At 55.9% G+C, this 23,215-nt stretch overlaps 1 protein-coding gene across 1 annotated transcript in view; it reads right to left on the bottom strand.

Annotated features, from left to right (window-relative positions):
- Window positions 1-20,103, bottom strand: part of ITGA3 (integrin subunit alpha 3) — a 29,696-nt gene extending 9,593 nt beyond the window's left edge. The window contains exons 1-18 of the mRNA XM_065896725.1: window positions 19,567-20,103; window positions 12,307-12,434; window positions 11,907-11,986; window positions 9,884-10,133; window positions 8,290-8,376; window positions 7,721-7,928; window positions 7,066-7,262; window positions 5,086-5,174; window positions 4,823-4,959; window positions 4,569-4,655; window positions 3,555-3,622; window positions 3,343-3,479; window positions 2,597-2,746; window positions 2,408-2,505; window positions 1,962-2,109; window positions 1,608-1,682; window positions 916-995; window positions 729-806 (exon numbers count right to left, since the gene is read on the bottom strand). Coding sequence (XP_065752797.1) covers window positions 729-806; window positions 916-995; window positions 1,608-1,682; window positions 1,962-2,109; window positions 2,408-2,505; window positions 2,597-2,746; window positions 3,343-3,479; window positions 3,555-3,622; window positions 4,569-4,655; window positions 4,823-4,959; window positions 5,086-5,174; window positions 7,066-7,262; window positions 7,721-7,928; window positions 8,290-8,376; window positions 9,884-10,133; window positions 11,907-11,986; window positions 12,307-12,434; window positions 19,567-19,772 — 2,303 coding nt within the window. The 5' untranslated portion in view covers window positions 19,773-20,103. The remainder of the gene's footprint in view (window positions 1-728; window positions 807-915; window positions 996-1,607; window positions 1,683-1,961; window positions 2,110-2,407; window positions 2,506-2,596; window positions 2,747-3,342; window positions 3,480-3,554; window positions 3,623-4,568; window positions 4,656-4,822; window positions 4,960-5,085; window positions 5,175-7,065; window positions 7,263-7,720; window positions 7,929-8,289; window positions 8,377-9,883; window positions 10,134-11,906; window positions 11,987-12,306; window positions 12,435-19,566) is intronic.
- Between the last annotated feature and the right edge of the window lie 3,112 nt (window positions 20,104-23,215).

Raw genomic sequence — 23,215 nt, 5'->3', positions numbered from 1 at the left:
CTACCAAATGTAAAATAGATAGCTAGTGGGAAGCAGCTGCATAGCACAGGGAGATCAGCTCGGGCTCGGTGCTTTGTGGCCACCTAGAACGGTGGGATAGGGAGGGTGGGAGGGAGACGCAAGAGGGAAAAGATATGGAGATATATGTATATGTATAACTGATTCACTTTGTTATAAAGCAGAAACTAACACACCATTGTAAAGCAATTATACTCCAATAAAGATGTGGGGTTTTTTTTCGTTTTTTGTGTGTGTGTGTGTGTGGTACGCGGGCCTCTCACTGTTGTGGCCTCTCCCGTTGCGGAGCACAGGCTCCGGACGCGCAGGCTCAGTGGCCACGGCTCACGGGCCCAGCCGCTCCACGGCATGTGGGATCCTCCCGGACCGGGGCACGAACCCGTGTCCCCTGCATCGGCAGGCGGACTCTCAACCACTGCGCCACCAGGGAAGCCCTCCAATAAAGATGTTTTAAAAATATATATACCCTTAGCACAACAAGCTCTCATGAAATGGCAGGGCCACACCAACACCTTAGCCCCAGAGTTTCTGATTCCTCCACTGCTACCTGCTTTGCAAGGAGAATAATAGTAACAATAGTGATGTTGTTATGTCTTGGCCTAAGGATACCAAGCCAGGAGAGGTGTCTCAGAGGAGCTTGAGAGACACCTTAGGCAGGGGAGACCCTAGCTCAGGCCCAGCAGGCTGGGGTTGGGGGGAGTGGTACCCACATGCTGAGCGAGGCCTGGAGTGTGTAGTCCACCAGCAGAGTAAGGGTTATGGGCCACAGGTCATCCTGGTGACTTGACCTGGGGAAAGAATGGGGAGGGCAGGGGAGGAATGTGTCAGCTGAGGCTGGGGTGGGGGGGCCCAGGACATCTCAAGCCCGACATAGCCTGGCTTCTCGAGGTCACTCACGTGGAGAGCTGCAGCTGTGCCTGGAGTTCCCTTGTGTGCAGGGTCACCCCAATGACCTCGAAGGCAATGAGCAGCTCCATCTGCCATGAGGGTGAGGGAGGCAGAGAGGGGCGTTTGGGGCCAGGCAGGGGTGAGGCCATGGGGAAGCGAGAGGCTGAATGCCACGCTAAGGAGTTGGTTCTCTGGCCTCCTCCTCCCATTCGGGGTGCGGTCTCCCACTGCCACCTGTCTCCATTTTTCCACCTTCCTAGCCCCTTCTCTTTCCCTTTTCCCATTCTCTTCTGTTAGTAATATCTCTGCTACTTTTGAGCCACATGACCTTGAGCAATCACTGAAACTATATAAGTCCATGTTTCCTTTCTGTAAATCAGCATCTACCTCCTCAGAAGGTTGTGAGAATTATATCATATAAAAGAAGCACAGCCTTGGGGTCAGGGCCTGGCACATAGTAGGTTCTCAGCAAAGTCGGTTTCCTCACCTCCACCTGCTCTAGCTTTGTGCATAGCTCCCTAGTGGCCCCATTTTTCTGTCTCTGGGTCTCTCCCCACCCCCTACTGTATCCCCCCCGCTCCTCCACTCTGGCTCTTTGCTTCAAGGAGGCCTGGGAAGCAGGCAGGCAGAGTGAAGATAAGGAACTCATCAGAGGAGTAGCCTGGGACCCACGGGGTTGGGAGGGTGTGGTCGGCACTCACCCTCTGGTTCCGTTTGAAGGGGTTCCCCAGCTCGCAAACGATGGTCATGGTCTCGTTGGCTTGGCAAGCTCCAGGCTGAAGAAAGAAGACAAATCACGTCTGGGTGGTCAGACTAGGGCTTGTCCCGCCCCTCTCCTGTGGTACAGGGCCTGAAGCCCTAGAGGCCTGAGAACCCATGTGTTCCCCTAGCAGCAGAGACGCTGCAGGCACCTGAGGAAGCCCAGCCTAGAGGAGTTGGGGGGGGGGGGGGCGGGGAACACATGGCAAATGACAACACATGTACATGACATGTATGAAGGATGCCTATACGTGGTGGAGCCGTGATTGGGCTCCGAGGGGGCGGAAGGCACTCACGGGGCGCACTGAGGACAGCAGCAGGGCGGGAGGCACCGCCAGGGTGAGCAGCGCCTCGTGGGCGTCTTCCCCAGCCCGCTCCCGGCTTGGGGTGTTGGTCAAGTTGAGGCTCAGCAGCAGTTTTCGGAAGTCTCTACTGTACGGGAGCCTGAGAGGGGAGGAGCCCCGGGCTGAGCCCAAAGCCCCGCCCCCGGGCCCGCCCCAGACGTGTTAGGCCCCGCCCCCCAGAAGAAAGCCCCTTTTCTGGCCAGGGAAGGCCAGTCTTAACAGCTCCCACCCCGCTAATTAAGGTCCCTCCTCTCCGATTCGCCTCTCTCTGAGACGCCTCCCCTCAGATCTTACCAGTTCTCTCCCCTCTTCCAGACCAATAGGGCCCCGCCCCTCAACTCCCCAAAGCCGGTGAAGTCCGCCCCACCCTTGGCCAATCCCCGCGGTCCAGAGCGCACCTGCTCAGTCGCTGCCCCAGCTCAGACACGAAGGCCGCCTGCATCTGCAAGTTGCTGTCGCACTTGTTGTCCGGCCCGCACTCCTTCTGGAACTGGACCTGGGGGTGGTCGGAGGCGTGGAGGGCCCACCACTCACAGCGCCCTCTGGCCCCACAGCTCTCCGGGTCCCTGTCCTTCGGCCCCACCCACCTCCGTGTGGTTCTCCAGAGCCTGCGCCGGGTTGAGGACCGGGTAGGCGTCCAGGGACCGAAGCCCCAGTCGGGGGCGCTCAGGCATCCGCAAAGGTAAAGAGTAGTTCATGGAGATGATGATGGGTCGGAGTTTGTCACGGACGTTGTCCTGGGAAAGGAAGGTACGCTGAACCCAGCTCTGCACTGCCCTCCAAACCAAGTTGAATCCTCACACCATCCTAAACCCCTAGGGAGGAGCTGAAGGCCCCCACCCCGCCTCAACCCTGAAAACCCCCTGTAAGGCTGAACCCCCTCCCGTCTGATCACCAAATTGACCCCACTGGTACCACCTTGACCCACAAGTGAGAAGGTGGGGCTCCTCCTCTCCAGGGATCCCTCTGGGGGGAGGGTTGAGCTTCCCTTCATCCCTGGGGTTCCCAGGTTGTGTTCTTCCTTCTCACCCTGATGTCCCAGAGAGAGCCTGAGCCTGCCCCTACTAACGGATGCCTTTTCCCCAGAGGTGAGCTGAGGCAAGAATTTCACACCCCTCACTGTGGCCCCCATCCGCACTCCAAGGGTCTCCCCTCTCCTCTACCATGGGCTGGGTGCTGTGCACTGCGCCCTCTACTTACCTATGGCCTTCCAGGCCGACCTGCCACCTCTGTCTCTGGGGAGACCTCATTCCCTCACCCTTGACCTTGGGGACTCTGGCTACCTCTTCCTGGGGCCATGGAGCCCATGTGCCACCCCTCGCCCCTCCCTCACCATCAGGAGCAGCTCCAGCGTCTGGCAGCGCATCTCGGGCATGGAGAAGAAGCCATGGAAGATAGCTGACTGACTGCGTGCAAAGCGGAGCCGGGGTGGGCGGCGGTCCCGGTCGGCCTCCAGAGTGTAGGCCAGGGCTGCAGGTACACAGTGTGGTCAGCAAGTGACCAGGTGAGCACGCCCTCCCCCTCGCCCTGCAGCCCAGCACTCACTGATGTTCCGCCTGTAGTTGGGGTCCCCGGCACTCTGGTTGTAAGCAAAGCACAGCTCCACCTGCACGCTGTTGAGGGTGGGGGACATGGAGGAGGGTCCGGTCACAGCGGGACCCAGATATCCAGGCCCTGGCTTTCACCCCCTTTCCTGGGCAAGGCGGAACACGGCCCTTCAGGGAAAAGGCAGGGACAAAACTGGGGAGTCCACAGGGCTGGGCTGGGGTGTCCCTGGCCCCTTCCCTCCCCACTCTCATCAGAGCCATAGAAAACAGGGTTAGAGGGCACCAATGGGGAAACGGAGGCCCTGAGAGCAGGAGTTGCCTGAAGTCGTTAGTCAGTTGTTGGCCCAGCCCAGTCTTGGGCAGGATCCCCAGTCCAGATCTCCCTCCCCACCCCGCCCCCCACTTCCCTGCCCTGTCTCCCCCTGCCTTCTGATCCAGTACCCTCATTCACACACAGACCTTGGGGTCATCACCATCATTATTGTAACCATGTTAGCAACTAACATTTTTTGAGCATTTAGGGTTTACAGAGAGCCATGCTAAGGGCTATTTGTATATTATCTCATTTGATTATCATAGCAGCCCTGTGAATTGGTTATTAACTTTGTTTTATAGGCAAGGAATCTGAGATTCGGAGAGATTAATTTGCTCAAGGTGGCTCTCTCTCCTTCCCCACATCCCATCACCTAAGTGTCTTTCTCTTCCCTCCCCTTCCAGGATCTCACCCCCCAGAGCCCATCCCCACCACTGCAATGGCCATAGCTGGAATTTGAACCAGGCAGTCAGAGCTCCCACTCTCAACCACCGTGCCCTATTGCCCCCACCCCCAATTCACCCATTACCTCCTGCAAGGAATTTTGCTTTTTAATGAGGTTGGGTAGGGAGGGCCATGCTTACCCAAGAATCAACCCTTTAATGGTGGGATATCAGGAGTTGCCAGGGGAGGGTTTTGGGAGAGTCTTCCCATACATCAGGAGGAATGGGTGGGCAGAGTGGGGCCTGAGGGTCTCACCAGGAGGTGGTTGTGCAGAGTGCAGGGTCCAGTACAGATGGCCTGGCCACCAAGGTCCTGTGGAGAATGTTGATGACAGGCCGGGCCCTGCACGGAAAACCCACAGACATCAATGCCTCTGGCCTGTCCCAGGTCAGGCTGGGGTCGGGGCTCAGGTTTGCACGGACACGATGCTGAAGGTGGACAGGGCTGGGGCTCCATGCAGACAGGGACGGAGGAGAGAAAGGCCCCCATCCACTGCTGCCCTGGCTCACCGCAGCAGCACGATATGGTCTGACAGGCTCCCCACCAGCAGGTCTGGGTAGAGGTTCTCATCCACATCCATCTGCCCACTCAGGGAGTAGCCGAAGGTGGCCAAGCCAGGCAGTCCCAGCTTCTCTCCGTGTATTACCTGGAGGCAGAGGGAAGTGGTGGGGACAGGCTCTGGGGTAGGCTCCGGGGAGTGGGGCCCAGGGGGAATAGGGAGGGCTGGATGAGGGAAAGGAGGAAGGGCCCCTCCGTCCCTGTCCATCCATACCTGCTGGGGCTGTCTGAGGAGCCCCCTGGAGCTGCCGTGGTAGATGTACACTTTGCCCAAGCCCTCGAAAGGGGCTCCCACAGCAACGTCTGGGGAAGAGATACAGTACAGGGTCACCCCGTGTACTATGGGCCCCACAGTTCCCCAACCCTGTGCTCCAGGCCGCAGAGCCCAGCATGGCATTGACCTCCCTGTCAGACAGTGCTCAGAGCATCAGGGAACAGAGCTCTGTGGCTCAGGATTAAAACTGGGACCAGGGGCTTCCCTGGTGGCGCAGTGGTTGAGAGTCCGCCTGCCGATGCAGGGGACAAGGGTTCGTGCCCCGGTCCGGGAAGATCCCACATGCCGCGGAGCGGCTGGGCCCGTGAGCCATGGCCGCTGAGCCTGCGCATCTGGAGCCTGTGCTCCGCAACGGGAGAGGCCACAACAGTGAGAGGCCCGCGTACGGCACCAAAAAAAAAAAAAAAAAAAACTGGGACCACTGGGCACCCAATTGCCTCTTTTATATGAGGGAAATTAGGCCCAGAAGAGGGAAGTGACTTACCCAAAGTCACAAAGCAAGTTAATGTGTCCAGCAGGCCTAAACCCCAGATTTCTGACCACTGGCTGTTGTTTGTTTTCCCTTATTGCAGTGCCTTCCTTCTCCCCCACCAACCGCCCCTCCAGACACCTGGTTCTTCTAATGACATTTACCAGCAGGGTCCCAAAAGCAGGTGTTATCCGTTGGTGACTTTGCCAGGTAGTTATCAAGCACTCATCTCATCCAGTCCTCACAAGAGTACTGGCAGTAGGTACTACTTTTGTTTTTTCTCTTGGCAGTAGGTACTACCGTCCCCACTTCATAGATGAGAAAAAAGGCTCAGGAAACCCAAAGTCACACAGCTAAGGAGTAGAGAAGAGGCTCTAAGCCCATGTCTGTCTCTGTGTGGGGGCTGGGATTTTAATCACAACAGTCTAGTGAGCTTTACTTGTTAAAATGGCCAGGCTTTTAAATTCTAACCGTTATTTGCACAAATAAATCCAAAACGTTTTGTCTTCTTAAACTTTCTAGTTTTCTGCTTTTGATCTGATAAGGTCTAAGTAACCAGAAAGCCAAGCTTGTTAGAAAAGGAGAAGGAAGTAGGTCCTGAGTGACAACTGGGCAACTCTTGTATCAGTAAGTGCTTGGGCTTCATTAACTAGACTTTCTAGCACCTGTTTTGTCTCTTTAGTGGCGCCTCTGCCTTCCTTTTGGTTTCCAGGTATGTTCTGGGAAGTTGAGGTTGTCAGAGAAATGACTTACACATACGCCAGGTGCTCCCGTGGCAACCAGGCTCAACCCCTTGACTTGTCCCTCTCCTTGATACACCAGGTCTGATTGGTCCCCAAGTCCTGCAGAGCACTAACGACATCCCCTATATCTGGGACGTCTATCTTGTCCCAGCGCTTAACGTCCCACACCTGATATACTATATTCTTGATCTTAACACCCCCAGCCTCGCTCCCTGCATCCATCCATCCCACATCTCCCTCCAGAATCATCTTGCAAGGTGCCAAGCTATCATATCAAATCCCTGCCCCCAAATCTTTTTGGACACCGCTCTGCCATAACCCAAATATAAAGCCCTAGTTTTTCTGCCTGGCTTTCAAAGCGGCCACCCCACCCCTACACTACCTCTCCAGCCTCATCTCTGATGTGAACAATCCACACCTACTAGATGTGAGCACATCAGGCAAGTGTACCACACTCATGTTGTGCCCCTTCTCTTCCCTCCACTGTGTACACTCAGCCCAGCCTTTGATGCCCAGTGGTACGTCCACTCCACCAGGAGGTCTACCAAGCTCGCCTCTGTGGGGGCTCCCTTTGCACGCTGTCTCTCCAGCACTGCTGTGAGCTCCCCAGACCTGGGCCCTAGCCTGTCATCTCTTCGGACCCTGTCAAGCCTGGTATGCAGCTGGCTCTCAGTCAGTGGATGCTGGGGCAGGAGTGCTGGCTCATACCCTGGAATCCATCCTGGTTGATGTCACCGATGCTTGCCACGGAGAAGCCAAAGGCAGAGCGACTGGGGCCGTGAAGAAGGAGGGAGGGGTGGGCCGGGAAGGAGGTGCCTGCCTGGTTCATGAAGACATAAATGGCACCCCCTACCTCCTCTTTCCGCTCAAAGTAATAGGGGGCACCCACCAGGAGGTCCTGCCACCTGCACAGGAGAGAAGAAGGTGGAGATGGGACATGCAGCATAACTCTTATTTAGCAGACATAACTGTGCCAGGCAGGGCACGTGACTCTACAAATGGCGCCTCTGGCCATAGGTCGTGGGAAGGACAAGGAAGCGTCACTGTGACCCGTCTAATAGAAAACACACGTTGTGGAGAAGCTATGTAGACACAGGTCACACCCAAACAGCCCACATCCACTAGAGCCATACAGATGACAGGCATAGACGAGGAGATGCAAGCCTCGTGAAATTGACATGCAAATACCCAGAATCCCATAAAGTCTGATTGCAGATCAACATGCAAAATTGACTAGCAAATCCCTGCAAACAGCATGCAAAGAAATGCACAATTGCAAACCTCCATCTCTCTGCCCTGCTTTGGGCAAGCCCGCCCCCCTCACCATTCTCCCGGCCCCAGAGAAACATCCCTGGATTCTCACCCATCATTGTTCAGGTCTGCCAGGGCAATGGCACTGCCAAAATAGGCGCCCACCTGCCTGCCCTCCAGCACCTGCCTCCTCCGCAGGTCTCCACCCGCCTCCTGGCTCAGCAAAAAGACAGCGCCCACATGTTGGTGCCGAGGGGCACCCGTCACAATGGTGGTGCTCGTAGGGTGCAGGACGGCACTGCCCACCTGCATCGTGTAGCCTGGGAAGCGGGGAAGGTGGTCAATCAAGGCTCCAGTAAGTTTTGTCCCCTTCTACTCCGGACCCACCTCCCAATATCCCCCCATTATCTTCTGTTCCTCTATTCTAAGTTGGGCAAGAAGGTGGACCTTGGATGCCCAGCCCCCAGTCCTGCCTGCACACTGGACCGTGAGCTCCATGAGGGTCATGACTCTGCATCTTGGGGGCATACAGGTGGTGCTCAATAACTGTGTGCTAGCTGAATTAAATGCCACTAGTCGCACTGCACCCTGGCCTCACTCTTCCACCAGACACCGAAGGTGAGAGGGCCACTGAGCCCCTTTCCTCCTCTCCACCCAAAGGGCCACCACAACTGGACTCACCAATGTAGAGGTTGCCTTGGTCCGCTGGGTCCTTGTAACTATATTCGGATAAATCCCAGTCCTTCCGCTGAATCATGTAGCTGTTTCCTTCACGAGGGTTTGAGGAGAGGGAGTATAAATCACCACTCCTTTCCTCTACTATGTCCAGGCCCCCCACTTCCAGATAAGGATAATAATAACCCCTTTTATTTGTGAGTACTTTGCCATTTGCAAATCACTTCCTCTTTATTTTAACAATTCTGTGAGGTAGAATGATGACCCCCATTTTGCAGATGAGAAAAGTGAGGCTCAGGGATGGAGAGCTGGAATCCAGTCATCCAGGCACCCAGATACTAGATGACATTTCCCTCACCCTGGACACCGAAGCCAGACTCCACACCATTATATCCTCCTAATCCCGCCCCAAACGCGGGCTGCCTACCCCTACCCTGCTCCCCAGGGCTGCTGCTGGAGAGTACCTGTGGCCCTGCCAAGATTCTAAAGGACCAAGGGGTGGGAGGTAAGACTAGCAGAGTGAGCAGAGGCCTCGGCCTCAGGCAAGCCCAGAGCGGTGACTACGCCCTGCGCTGCCTGTCAGTAAAGAGGACAAAATAAATAAATCATTGGGATGTAACACAGAGCATAAGAAATACAGTCAATAATAATGGAATCACTTTGTATGGGGACAGATTGTTTCTTCACTTATAGGGGTGATCATTTTATAATGTATTTAAATGTTGAATCACTAAGCTGTACACCTGAAACTAACAAAATATTGTATGTCAACTGTACTGCAATGAAAAAAAGCAAAACCAGATTCTGGGCTCCCTCTGCCTGTTGGTTCTGCCATAGCAGGTGCAGTAAGGGAAAAGGGGCCACTGTTGCTACAGCCTATGTGGTGGAGAGAGGCAGGTGGAAGGGGTGTGAGCCGTCAGACTCCTGAGAGGCAGTATGTGGTGTGGCAGATACAAGCATGACTTTGGATACAAGGAGATCTCTGCAGCCCTCCCAAAAGATTGCCCTGTATGTACTGACATGAAAAGATGCCCACGGTTTATCGATATGTGAAAAGGAAGTAGCAGAACAGTAGGTTTAATGTGATTTTGTGTGTGTGTGTGTGTGTGTGTGTGTGAAGATACCTATACATTCTAAAATAAGTCTGGAAGGATCCACAAGACACTTAGCAGTATACACTGGGAAATGGGACAAGGAAGATGGGGGAGAAGAAGGGCACTTTTCCTCTTTATTTTACTGTACCATTTAGTAGTTGTACCAGGAACGTGCTTTATTTTTTAAGTTTTTAAATGGTGGACCTGCATTCCAGTACAGGTTTCAGAACTTACTGTTGGCCTTGGGTGATTTACTTCACCTCCCTGAGGCTCAGTTTTCTGTAAAATGAGTATAATAATACTCGTATTTTAAGATTAATTCAGATAATAGGTGTAAAGCCTCTGGTACCTAGTAAGCACTTTAAAATAGCAGAGGTCGAGGTAGTTGCTGGTGTTGGCAAACGAATGCTCTCCTCTGCCCTCTCGTGTGGAGGCTCTGGCAGGCTGCCCTCGGGCCTAACAGGGGTGGTGGCCTCTGCCCTCTCCCCTTCCCCCACGGTCCCCACCTTTCCAGTTGTAGGCACCAGGAGCGCCAAAGTACACAGTGTTTTGGGTGAAGCCGCCGCTGGCGCCCAGCTGACACATGCCGGTCTCCAGGTAGTCCGTGTTACTGTTGCACATCTCGTTGTGGTAGGTCTGCCAGTCATCGCTGGGGTCCAGCTCCAGGTCGTTGCCCCTCACATAGCACTTGCCCACCATGCGCCGCTGGTCCTCCGACCCCGACCACAACACCTGGGTGTAGCGGTGGGCACAGACCTGGGGACCCCAGCCCCCACCAACGCACACAGCTGAGCCCGCGGCAGGGACTCAGGAGCAGCGTCTCCACAGCCCTGTGCGCCTCTGGCTTTGCAGGAGGGGAGTGCAAAGAAGTCTCCCAGCTTTTCTTTCTTCCCACAGTGGTGCTTGGACCTGCATTGCCTTTCCAGAATTCAAAAATCTGCTCTGAAGGCTGAGAACACTTTTGGAAGACCAGAAGGTACTGGATTTGAGAGTGGCTTAGGGATCTTGGCAAAACGAAAAGGGAAAAGGATGAGAGAATGTGAGGTTCAGGCCCTTGGGTCTAAAAGGAGCTAGACACAGAGCAGGTTAGGAATTTGCTTCTCTGCTGTCCCCTGATGGCCTCGCCCTCTTAATGAAAGGTCAATATTAGAATAACAACAACCACAGCAGCAGCGGCTAACACGTACTGAGTGCTGACTATATGCCAGACACAAGTCTGAGCTCTTCACATATTAATTCTTTTAAGCCTCCTACCAGCCCTATGGAGTAGGGATAATTATCTTCCCCATTTTAGATAAGGAAACTGAGGCACAGAGAACTAAGAAACCTGCTTAAGATCTCACATCTAGAGAGAGGCAGGGGATATTCAAACGAAGGCTGTCGGGCTCCGGGGTCTGAGCTCCTAAGTGTCAGGCTGTGCTTCCTCTCTTGAAGCTTCTCCCTGCACATGGGAGGTGCTCCATAAAGAGTTATTGGGCAGATCAGTCAGAATAGGGTATTTGTAAAAACAGCCAGGGGCCAGGGGAAACCCAGAACCAGGCCTAGTTCTTGTTTGCTTGCCGTCTGTGTCCCCGTCCAGCCGTGAGCCAAACCCATGCTCGTGCTGGCCTGAGCCTGTCCCGGGTAACTACAAAGTTTGTAGTGCGGGCTCAGGGCAGGGCTCGCCAAAAACGGACTGAATGAATGGATGGGTGAGCAGAAAACTGCTGAAGGACCCAGGATCTAGAACTGACTTAAGTGGAAACCTGGACCCACACCATCCTTAACAAAAGACTAGAAAGGGTGTTTCAGTGAACGGGTCAAACCCAGAGCTTATGACAGTGTTCAGAGGTGACAGAAATCACAGCGTGATCCAAAGGTGACGGCTATGGGGGTGACGGTTGACTGGAAAGGAGTGGGCTTTCTGGAATGATGTAAATATGCTATTTCTTTAGTGGGTGTTGGTTACACAGTTGTATAAACGCAGTTCAGTTGTCAAAACGCAACTGAAACAAAATCTGTACATTCACTGTATGTAAATGTTACATGAATTTAAAGATGAAAAATAAATTGTCTATCTGGGGCTCAGAAATTGAGGAGGTGACAGCTGACAGCAGGGAGGGGGCCCCCAAACCCCAGCCGGGTGAGCTGGGGCAGCAGGGCTGTGCCTCTTCCACCAGCCGGCCTCCCCGGAAGGAGCGCGCCCAGGCCGCACTGCCCGAGGCCCTCTCTGCCCTTTCCATCTCACAGTTCCCTCAGCTCATTCCTACCAAGAGTGAACACCACCCCCCTGGGGGGGTGGGCAGTGGGTGCTTCAGACAGGACCCAGGCTGGCCCTTGGAGAGCGCCAGACACCCCCCCCCCCCCCCGCTACAAGTGCAGGATGAAGGGACACACATGCCGTGGAGACATACAGCCACAGAAATGGACGTTTGCAAGGCTCCAGCTCATGCACAACGGACCCTTCTCCTGCCCTCCGCCTCCCTCTGAAGCTCCTGGGAGACGAAGGAGAGGGCTGGAGGGGGGGAGTGACGGCGAGCGCCCACTTACCAGGACTCTGCCCGCAGGGCCCTGGCTGGCCACCGTCACCCCGAGCCACATGTCCTCTATAATGTGATGGTCAGGGTCACCTGTGGGCGTGGGAGGGGTCATGAGCCAGGGCACCTCATCCCACCCTCCCAGCATCAAGAGCACCCAGGGGGCAGGGGTTGGTCCCTCCCGGATCTTCCACTCCAGCAGGGCAGCCCTCCCTCCCCGCTTTCTCCAGCCCATCATAGTCCGAGCTCTACAAATCCCATCTGGTCCCACTCTAGGACTCCCTCTTCCCAGCCGGACAAGAAGGGACTAGAAGCTACCCAGGTGAGCCTTCTGTCTCTTCCAGTCATTCTCTCTGTGCTACGCCCTCCACCAGGCTCCTGACCCAGCGCCCATTCCCAGGCCCTCTGCTCACTTTTCTCTGCAATGTCCATCCGTTCACAGTCGTTCTTGTGGGCAGTGAGTGGGCACAGGTACACAGCACCGGTCTGGTTGGTATAGCCATCAGGCACAGCAAGGTCCCGGGGGGCACCAGCCAGGAGCCTGGGGGCAAGAAGGTAGGTAGACCCGGGCCCATAGTCCCCAAAGCCCGCTTCAAACAACTCACTGCTCAACGTGCACGGGCCGGGCATCCGCTCTGTGCCAGGCTCTGCCGTCTGGAGATGAATGGCTCCCCGCCCCTGCCCTCGAGGAGTGCCCAGGGTAGGGGAAGGCAGGCAAGGAGACAGACACCTGCGGTCAGTGCCTCATGAGAGGAAAGCAGGGAGCAAACCAGCCCAGACTCTGCGCGGGGGGCAATCAGGGAGGCCCACAGAAGAGGGGACCCTGGCCTGAGTCCGATGACCAGGGCTTACCAGGTGAAGAAGGGGAGGAGGGGCTCTGTAGGCCGAGGTCTGGCCTGTGCAAGAGCCGGGAAGCATAAGCAAGAGTGACTCAGGGATCTGCAAGGCCCTCTGTGCAGCTGGAGGCCAGAAACACGCAGAGGGACAAGAGGCAGGGTGGGAAGGGCAGCCACGGAGGGATTTCAAGCAAGGGAGCGACATGGCCAGATCTGGGTTTGGGAAGGAATGCTTGGCCTCTCAGATGAAGCCAGAGGGGAAGAGAGCAAGGCTGGAGGAGTCCTGGTCCTACCTCTTTGAGCCACATCTGAGGACTTAGATACGGGGGCGGGCACTGAAGAATGTGGGCAGGAAAGGACAACTGACCCTAAACCAGAGCTGGGTGAGCTGAGGTCAGCAGGGCCCTTATGTGACCTGGGCGATGTCTACTCTCCCCCTCCCCACCCTGTTGAGACAGACATATGAGGTATAGGGGTGGTGGCAGGGGAGCTGGGTACCTGACACTTTGGACAGTGTGGCCCTGGGGCAGAGTTCTTGGCTGGTGGGCATGAGAATAGGGATGGGTGAGGACTATAAATCACCTTGTCCCCAGCCTGCCTGGAACCCCTCTTTAGGGACACGAACTGCAAGTCTCTGCAAGGGTTCTTAGGGCTCTAGCAGCCCTTCCCATACCGGAGAGGTGACTAGAGGAGAGGAAGGCGGGTGATCAGCTTTGAAATATTATCTCAAAAGACAGTTCTTGGACCGCCAGAATCAAAAATCCCTGTGATATTTGTTAAAAAGGCAAATTCCTCAGCCCACCACAGACAACCTGGATTGAATCTGGGGGTGGAGCCCTGGAACCTGCTTATTTAACACGCACCCCAAAAATTCACACCACAGTTTGAGAACCCGGCTCTACCACCCCTTGCTCTCCCAGCATCATCTGTCTGCAGCCTCTGGACGTTCTGCCAAGACCACCTCCTCAGTCCTGCTGGACCCAGCCTCCTGGGTGGCAGGCACCTCCTAGGTAGGTACCCCTCCATCCGGCCCCAGCAATGCTGTCACCTGAGGCGCCCAGCTCAGAACTTGGGCGCCAGGCCCCCTGCCAGAGTCTGGACGTGCAGAGCAACGGCCCTGCCTGCAGCTCCTGCCTGGGACCTGAGAGTGAGGGCTGCAGGGAGTGGGCAGGGCAGGGCCTGGGCATGCCAGGGCCTGGGTGCCTCGGCCCACTGGGTGTCAGGAATGCGCTGCCTGGGGGTGCCTGGAAGGGGACTCTGCCTGCACCTCACACCTCAGCTCAGACCTCACCCTGGGGAAGGGTTCCTGGGGGCAGGGGTATAGCTTCTCTAAGCAGAGCAGGGCTGGGAGTTCCGGCAGGAAGGCTGGCAGGGGGCCAGCGTGGCAGCCAGGCCCTGTTAGTCACCCTCTGTCTGGGCTGGGTAGGGTGCCTAGCGAGTCCGCTACCTGACCACCCATGGGCGTCTGCCCCCAGCCTGACAGGTGCGAGAGGGGAGCTGCTGCCTGTGGGAAAGGAATATCTCAGCCTTGGAGCTGAAGGGCCTGGTTCTAGGTTTGTTCTGCCTCAAGGGACAATTTCTTTTCCCTCTCTGAGCTGTGAGTGCCTCATCTGTAAAATGGGACAGCAGCTGTCCCAGCACCCTCCAGGGTTGTTGGGGGAAAAAGTGGGTTCATTCTTTGAAAGGGCCTCCTGACTATGAAGCCAAGGCCAACGTGAGCACCGTCGTTCTGCTTTCTTGTGGCACCAGGACTGGCCCTAGCACACCCCCAGGCCTTGCTCCGGGGACCCAGGAATTTCTGCCCCACTGGGTTAGGGGACCTGAAGCACAGGCACAGAGCAGACTAGTTCAGGTGTTCAGATGGGGCAGAGGATCCGCGGCCTAAGGCAATCAGTCAGGTGGGGGTGGGGCACTGGCAGCTAGTCTTTCGAGGGTGGGAGCCCAGATTTGGCTGGAGGTGGCAGCTGGGGGTTGGCTACAATGACCTTGAAGGGGTGGATCCAGGCCTCAGTGGGCAAGGGGTCCCTGGAGAGCCCAGGTTGCATTCCAGGGCGTGCAATGCAAGGGAAGTGTTGCCGTGCCTGTGCTCTGGGCCCAAGTTGTCAGGGTGGGAGGTGGCTGAGGAACAGGGTGGCCACGCCCTCCCAGCTCCCTCATCTTAGAGGGAGTGGCCTGAGGGTCCCCGCCTCTTTGCCTCCTGTGGTACAGAGCAGGCAGAGCTGGGCATGAATAGCAATCGGATTGACACAAATCCCCTTACCACCTATACCCTCCCCACTCTCACCCTGCGACAGCCTTGTGCCCATGGATGGGCGGTGGGGCAGGGTCCTAATCCCAGCCCCCGCATCCCAGGCCCCTCCCTCCTCAGAGATTCCACAGGGAGCACCTCCCACCTCCCTGGGGTATTTTTAGCTCCTACTTGGCCTGCTTAGAGGCCCTTTAAGGCCCTCTGGCTCCCAGCCCAGGATCCAATGGGTCTACGGCCAGAGGACTGGGAGTAGATGGGGGAAGGAGGGTGCACGGAGGGCCGGGTCCAGCTTCCTCCAGCCACAGTCAGGTGTGGGAAAATCCAGAGGGTGGGAAAGATCTTACTGGTATGTAAATGAATGTAAGTTACTATGCAAATGAGCACATTGCTCCTGCTGTTGGATCTGGTCCAGATCAAAGAGTGGAGAAGCTGATCCCTCTCAAACCACCACTGAGGTCACCCTCCCAGCAGCAGCCAGAAGTGGGATGCTGTGCCCAGCTCTTGGAGCGAGGAGGAAAGGAGACTGTACTGCCTCCTTCCTGGAGTCAGGCTGGGCTGGGTGGGAGTAGGTGTCTTTCCAGGAGGTAGGGAGATGAATAAAATGACCTCACAAGGGCTTTCAAACAGCTGCCTCTTCACCCTATCCTCAGGCTCCGGCCAGACAGCCCCTCCTGGCCTTTGTGGAGGCCCCTGAGCTCCAAGTTCTGGAGAAGCACTTTCTCACTCCTGCCCCATCACTCTTCCTGGGGCAGTTCAAAGCTAATGGAACAGCCAGGTAGAAAGCAGTGGAATCAGAGGAGGCAGGGGAATGGGGCCCAGGGGTGTCAGGGCACCAGGCTGGCTCACCCCAAAGAAGGCCCCCTGAGGGACACTGGGGTGGGGTGATGCTCAGAGAAACAGCCTGTAGGATTCAACTTCCCAGACTCCTCACCTCAGGGAGGCACTGGGGTAGCCCTAGTGGAAAGACTTCAGTTAACATTGAGGGTCCAGCGGGCCCCCATGCCTTACTCCTTAGGCCAGGAAGCCAGTTGGGGAGGGCGCCCACTCCAGCTCTGAGCCCTGGGGTGGGTTGGGGGCAGCTCTCAGATGCCTGGATCCCAGCTCTGTGCCAATCCTCCTGACTGAGTTAGCCATGTCCCCAGAGGCTTCTCCTGCGGTCGCTGAAACTGCAGTCCTCTCAATCCCCGCCTTACTTCTCCTTACCCTGCCCCCCAGCTCCCTTTCCCCTCTGGAGACTCAGCCCTAGAATCAGAGCAACAAGCCGGAGAAAGTGAGAGAATGAGAGAGGACAGGAGAAAGAGGCCTTGCTCAAGCCTCCAATAATAAAGAACAAGGCTGTTTTTCTCATTTCTTCTCCCTTTCCCTGGCTCCTTAGTATTTTTCCACATTTGATCCCTTAGGGCATTCTTCATGTCATTTAACCTCAATCTCCCTTGCTGTTACCGCCATCCTCTCCCTTCTTTGTTTAGTTCTGACCAAGCCCCTTTCACTTCATTTTCTACAAGATCAGGCTTCCCTTACCTCCTGCCCAGTTTTAAGCTCTCTGGCTTGGCCTGGTCACTGGAGAGAGCCAGAGAAAAAGGACACTATGCATCCACGCCTTGTGATTGCAGCCACAGCTGCTATGCCCATTTCCTCTGGCACGAGCCTTGGAGGCTGCCAGGTGCCAACCCTGCCCAGGGAAACATGTTTTAGGAGAGCAAGTAAGCCTAGTTCCTGCCTACCTCAGGTATGACCTCATCTTCCAGGAGCTGCAGCCACCCCCGCCCCAGGCATCCCAGACACCCTCATTTCCAGGCAAGAGCCCCAGAGGTATCTCCCATAACCCACAAGGTCAGGCCGGACCAGGACACCTGGAATCCCAGGAGGGAAGGACAGAACAGGTGCTGGGGGAAGGGGGGGAGGTCAGTGACCACCTCCCCGAGGAATAGTCCCTCTGCTCACCCAGGGGTCCTCATGTATCTCACCAAGAAGCCCAAAGAACCTTGGTTCCCTGTCCTGCTCCTGACCCCTCACTCCAGAGGCTGCGAAATTGGGGCTGGGGTTGCAGTAAGCCTCCGATGTTGTGGGCATGGAACCTCAGTCTAGAGATGAAGGTGATGGGGAACAAAGACACACCTGGGTTTTTAACCATTTCTGGAATAAGGCCAGCTTTGAGAATATAACGAAAGCTATGCTCTCCCCTCCTCCAGGCCCCAGAACAATGCACAAACACGCAAGATTTTGCATACACTTTCCAGGATCCCTGCATCTCCTGAAAACCTTCAGTGAACTTCAGGCTAAGACTTTGTTCAGGATCACGAACCCTCCCCCTTTTCCAAAGGGACTTGGAAGCTAACAAAACTGCCACTTGACTTGCTGGATGCCCTGAGCTGTGCACTCAGAAAGCTGTTTACATCTGGCTATACAGCTGGCTATAGCTAAGCCCAGCTGGCCCAGCTGATTCTCCCAAAGGGTCATGGGGCAGAATTCAGTGAGATGAGGAGATGACCCAAGATGTAGAACCACCCCTGGAAGAGTCTGAGGATACCCAAGTGAGTCACCCAGAACGCTATCTAGACTACTTGCCTCTCTGAGATTCATTAGTTTTAGAAACTTCTGGGCTCCTGGCAGGCCTAATGCCATCTCTAGTTGCCCAGGAAGAAAAGTGGGACCCCTCTGCTCAGCCCTCTTGGGTGAGGTCCTTGGTTAGTGAGGGCGCATCCAGGTCCCCGCTTCAGCACAAGAGCCCTCAGCTGCCGCTGGGAGAAGAAGGCAGATGCAGAGCATTTTACACAGATTATCTCATTAAAAGCCCACTATCACCCCATGAAGAAGGCATGTGGCTCCCCTCCCCCTGACGTGTAAGATAATTAAGACTCAGGTATTAGTGACAGATTCAAGACAGGAAACTGGCAATGGGACTTGGGAGCCTCTTCTTTCTCCACAGTGCCAAGTTGCCAACAGAGGCAGGAAGGAGTACATAGATCCAGACCCAACCTCTCCCTGGGGAAAACTGGCCCAGAGAAGAGAAATATCCTGCTTAAGGTCACACAGCGAAAAAAAAAGGGGGGAGGGTGTGATTACAGAATCTATTATTTACTCCAGCTTTCCATTATTTACCCTTGCTTTTCTGATATTCTCTTTACACTCCATTGCCTCATATCATGCAGATTCAGCTGAAAATCTGAAAATCTTTTTCTGGGCTGGGGCAGAAACAGCACCAGTGCTGATGATCACTTAGGGTCTCCAAAAGATGGAAGAGTGGCTAAGGCCAGACCGCAGCTGCTGGGGCCAGGCTGGGAAGGGTGTGGTGGTCCTAGCCTCTGCAGAAGCTAGATGGAATTGAGGCCAAGTAGGTAGGTGGCCTGGGCAGGGGCTGGGCCAGGAGGGCGGGGAACAAGGCTGGGGCAGTCTGAACTTTGGACACTGCAACTTCCTCAAGTTTCTGCAGGTTCCAGCCAGAGTTGAGAAAGGCTTCAACACACCCTTTATCTGACCATGTCCTCTTGCTCAGCAGGGTTTGACATCTCGGTAGGTCAACCAGAAGGGCTACTGCCCAAAGAGGGCCTGCCTGTCCCGTCCTAACAACCTTCCCTCCTGGGGCAGCCTCACCTTCCCCAGCGGCCTCTTCCCCTAACTGCCAACCTCAGCACGCTGAGCCCATGCAGAGAAACTTCTCAAACTTGGACATGCCCCACTGGGCATGACTAAGGGGGGCGGGGGTGGCAACACAAGCAGCTGGATGCGCTCCTTCCCCTCTCTCCCCTCTGCCTAGCTCTTTCTCCTCCTTCTTGCAGCTGTTGGGGACGGAGAACAGAAGAAAGAGAAAAACACTATTTCCCTCCTGAGACCAAAACAAACACACTCAGGGTTGAAGATTCAACATGAATCCATGGAATGCGAGGAGGACGTCTGGTGGGAGGGCATCACTGCTGGGGGTGGGGGTAGGTTGCAGAAGACCAAGCAGGAGTCGGGACAGCAGCTCCTCTCACTTCTACTTCTGCATCCTCAAGGGGTCAGAAGGAGCGCCTGGACAGCTCCAAACGCCCAGACTCGCCCATCACTTCACTCTCCAACTGCCAAGCAGTTGAGAAGGCCCTTCAGTGTGGTTCTGCCGAGGGTGTGGCTGGCGGGCCGCAGACTACGTGCGAGGTGGGGGCGGGCTTAAATGCATGTCCCCCGTAGGTTCTTCCCAGAAAAGGGGAAAGGTGTTTATCTTGCAGTTTTCCCCAGTTCCCAGCCCTGGAGAGAAGAGGCATTCGGTATACTAAGCACCCAGTTCACTGAATGGGAGGGGGGTCAGGAAACGGGGACCCCACTTCTACTCTCAAGAGAGGTTTAAAGGCCTGAGGGGCTGAGTCTAGACAGGTTCTGGCCGGGTCAGCACTTGCCAATAACTACTGCCCCCCATCCCACACCCAATCCCTTTACTTCCCGCCAAGCCTCGGCAGCAGAAGGGCTGCCTAGGTCCCCGCTCCCTTAATCGTCGCTCCCCAGAGCTGGAGGCCTGTGAGCCTGGAAGCCAGCTGGCCCAGGGCTTGGACTCCACTCGGGATCCGCACCCTGTTCACACACTCTCCCACCCCACCCTGGCCAGTTTCACTTACAGGTAACGCTGCTGCCGCTCCGTCTGCCGATGGAGGGCGACCGAGTAGCCGAAGAGGCTGCCCGGGTTCCCGGCCTCCTTCACCACCAGGAATCGGGTGTCCAGGTTGAAGGCGGAGGCGACGCGGTCGCTGGCGGCCACCATCAAGGCGAGCGCGCAGAACATCGGGCGTAGGACGCGGGCGGCGCGGCTGGGGCCGGGGCCCATGGCTGCGGACGGGAGCCGGGGCCCGGGCGAGAGCGCGTGAGGGCGTGGGGCTGAGAGTGAGGACCTGTTCACCTGCTCCCCCGCGCCACCGGAGAACACTCTGGCGTCCGCTTAGTTGAGCCCCGAAGCGCTGATCAGTTTCTGGCCCCCAGCCCTGGCCAGTTTCACGTCCGTTCACGGTCTGAGCTCTCAGATTCCCCTCTGAGGTCCGCGGGTCTGTTCTCCCGCCTGCACTGTCCCGGGTCACCGCCCCCCTGCCCCGGGCACCCTGCCCCCCAACTCGTGCCGGCCGCGCCCACTTGGCCGCACTGTCGCCTCCGATCCAGGCTCGGCAGCGGATCTGGGCAGGCAGACCTGTCGACCGCTAGGAGGACGGGAAGGACGGGTCCCACCGCGCGCGCCCCGCCTCTCCACGCCCAGCCCCGCACCTCCCCACCTTGCGCGCCCAGCCGGGGCTAGGCTTTCCTTCCGGGGAAAGAGAAAAGGTCCCGGCTCGGCCGCCTCCTCTTAAAGGGGCAGCACCGCCCCTCCCTCTCCATCCTCCCTAAACCGGCTCCGCCCTCTCCCCCAAACACCTGTCCGGAGCCCCCAAAGGCTTGGATTGCCCCTCCCCGCCCCTTGTTTCTCCCGAGAAGCGTCGCCTCCCGAGCAAGATGGATTGGACGGGCGGGGCCGGGGGGTGGGATTTGTCCCGCTGCTTTGCTGCGGAGGCTACAGCTGCTGGAAAGGCCGTTCCGGACGCGGCCACCTCTGTGGGTCCCGCTGGAGAGCCCCGGCGTTGGCGCATCTGGGAGCCGACATCCGCAAGCCACTGGCTGGAATGCCCTCGCCTCCGCCGCGCTGTGAGCCCCTGAGAGAAGGTTAGCGGTCTCTGGGCGTTCTTCCTCGTACCCAGCCCTTCACCGTCCTTGTCAAGATTTCTTTCTTTTGCCCACTCGCTCCCACCCACCCTGATCCGAGCTGGGAATGGTCTCTCAACAAAATCAGACAGTTATTTAGCATTGGTGATAACCAAGCATCGCTAACTGTAATTACCAACAAGACAGTGTTTTCCCCAAAGGGCTGCGCCTTCTGATATCTATTTTGTATCATGGATGTCCGGTAGATGTGGAAAGAAGTCCCTTCTCTTTAGTGTCTGCGTGGCCAGGGAGCTGGGCCCAGACTGGACCCATTTCTCATCCACCCTTGCCTTCAGGGCCCAGCCCACCAGAATTCCAAAGGCCCCCTCCAACCACGCAGGCTCCAACCGAGCGTTTGGAGACAGCGGGGGGCGGGGGGGGGGGAACTCCAGCCCCCACTGGTGTGTAGTGGGTGGCGCCAAGGTGGAGGAGTTAGGTGGGGCGAGGCCCAAAGGCCTGGTTACCCGCAGAAGACTCGAACGGAAAGGGAACTTAAAGAGATCGCTCTGTATTTTCTTGAGTCTGGCTAAGATTTCCCTTATTGCAGCACAAAGACCCATTTTCCCCCTGACCATTCTTTTTTCTAGGCTAAAGGAGCTTTCTTATTTTGGTCCAGGAGTTCAGTTCTCAGCTCTTACTTCCTTGAAATTCATTTTAGAGCCCCTATCTCTGAGAGTTTATGATAATAAGAAAACCACCACATAGCAGCAGAAACTATGCTAAGTGCTTTACAAATTTTTTTTTTTTTTTTTTTTTTTTGCGGTACGCTGGCCTCTCACTGCTGTGGCCTCTCCCGTCGCGGAGCACAGGCTCCGGACGCGCAGGCTCAGCGGCCATGGCTCATGGACCCAGCCGCTCCGCGGCATGTGGGATCTTCCCGGACCGGGGCACGAACCCGTGTCCCCTGCATCGGCAGGCGGACTCTCAACCGCTGCGCCACCAGGGAAGCCCACAAATGTTATTAAATTCTCACGGCAATCGTTGAGGTGTTACCTCTGTTTTAAGATGAGAAAACTGAGGCTCGGGAGGTTAAGCAACTTGAAGGCTAGCAACTCGGATTTTAATCCTGTGTTATCTGAGCCCAGGGCCTTTCTTGACCACTTATGCTAATAATTAACATATTTGTACCATACTCAGGGCAGATCTAGGTTTTGTGGGGCCTTGAAGCTACAATTTGGAGCCCTCTTTAAGGAAAAAGATGAAGAATTAGGAGTACAAAATTAGATTCAGAGAATTAGGAGTACAGAATTAGATTCAGAGCCTGGGAAGGAACTCGAGATGAACTTGTGCTTATGAATCCTTTCACCTGCAGACTCTCATATTCTCCTGGCCTCATTTGACTCCTCATTTGACTTAAGGAGGAACATGGATGTCCAAGGTCACGCAGCTCATGGGAGGTAGAGCTAGGACTGGAGGCCACTGGCCACAGCTGTGTCTTTAAGAGACAAACTCCAGATGTTGGTCAGAAAGCCAGACTTGCCTAGACAAAAGCAGCTGTAATAGCAGCGTTCTCTGCGGTGTTTGGGGAGAGGACACTCATCCCTGTCTGCCCTTGGAGCAGCATTTGTTCCCAAGCTTTGACTCTCAGAGCTGCCCAGCCTCTCTCCATGGTCTGCTTTGTGGCCCAGAGTCTCCAGGGGTTAGGACATGTGGGGCCAAGGAACAGGAAGCTGACCTGGATGGAAGTTGAACAGTTACCTTGCTCTCCTTCCAGCTGGCTGCTGGGTCCTCTACCTCATTCTTAGAGAAGGAGGAAACAGACAGGGCCAGGAGCCCAGGGGCCAGGGTGGACACTCAGTGTGGACAGGGGCCCCACCTGAAACAGCTTTAAGAGTTCTGTGATGACAGATGGGCTCCATGCCAGGTGTTATCTCTTTGGCCATCCCAAACAGGAATGACCAGCATATCCGATCCCAGGGCTGGGAGCAGGAAAGGGATGAGGAATGGTTTTTCCACTCTGGGGGAGTGTCCAGAGGGAATGTGGGAGTGGGAGCACGGGTGCCTGGTAGGGGGAGGGCCCAAGCTAAGGAATGTGGGGGAGTGTCAGACAGACCTGGGGGAGATGGAATGGGAATGGAGGGATGAAGGGACTGGAGGGGTCTCTGGGCTGGAGAGATGCAGAAAGAGAAATCCCCAGTTCATGCCAAAGGTCCAGAATCCTCTGATGTAAGTGACATTATCATCCACAGCCTCATCTCATCCCTCAGTTGACCCATGCCAACCCTTCCCTGTAGAGAAGGGACCCACCTAGAAATGTAAACAAGGAGAATAACATGTGTAATGAGGAGTCTGAGCCCAGTTTTTGATGTTTGCCTGCTGACATCTTTTAAGCCGTCCCCTCTCCCTCTTCCCCTTGTGCCTCCCATCTGGACAAGCTCATAGCTTGGTAATAAAAAAAAAAAAAGAAAGCCTGGGTGCTGTGCTGCCTCCTTTGGCGTCCATGGGAGATTCGAACCATGCAAGCCACTTTCCTCACAAATGCTCACCTGGCCTCACTCCCTCACCACAGTAAAAACCCAGGCCAATCTCCTTTCCTCGCTCTCT

This window comes from Phocoena phocoena, chromosome 19 (genome assembly GCF_963924675.1).
Source record: "Phocoena phocoena chromosome 19, mPhoPho1.1, whole genome shotgun sequence".
NCBI classification, from domain to species: domain Eukaryota; kingdom Metazoa; phylum Chordata; class Mammalia; order Artiodactyla; family Phocoenidae; genus Phocoena; species Phocoena phocoena.
The sequence above is the reverse complement of the archived record's forward strand: the minus strand, read 5'-3'. Positions and strand labels throughout refer to the sequence as shown.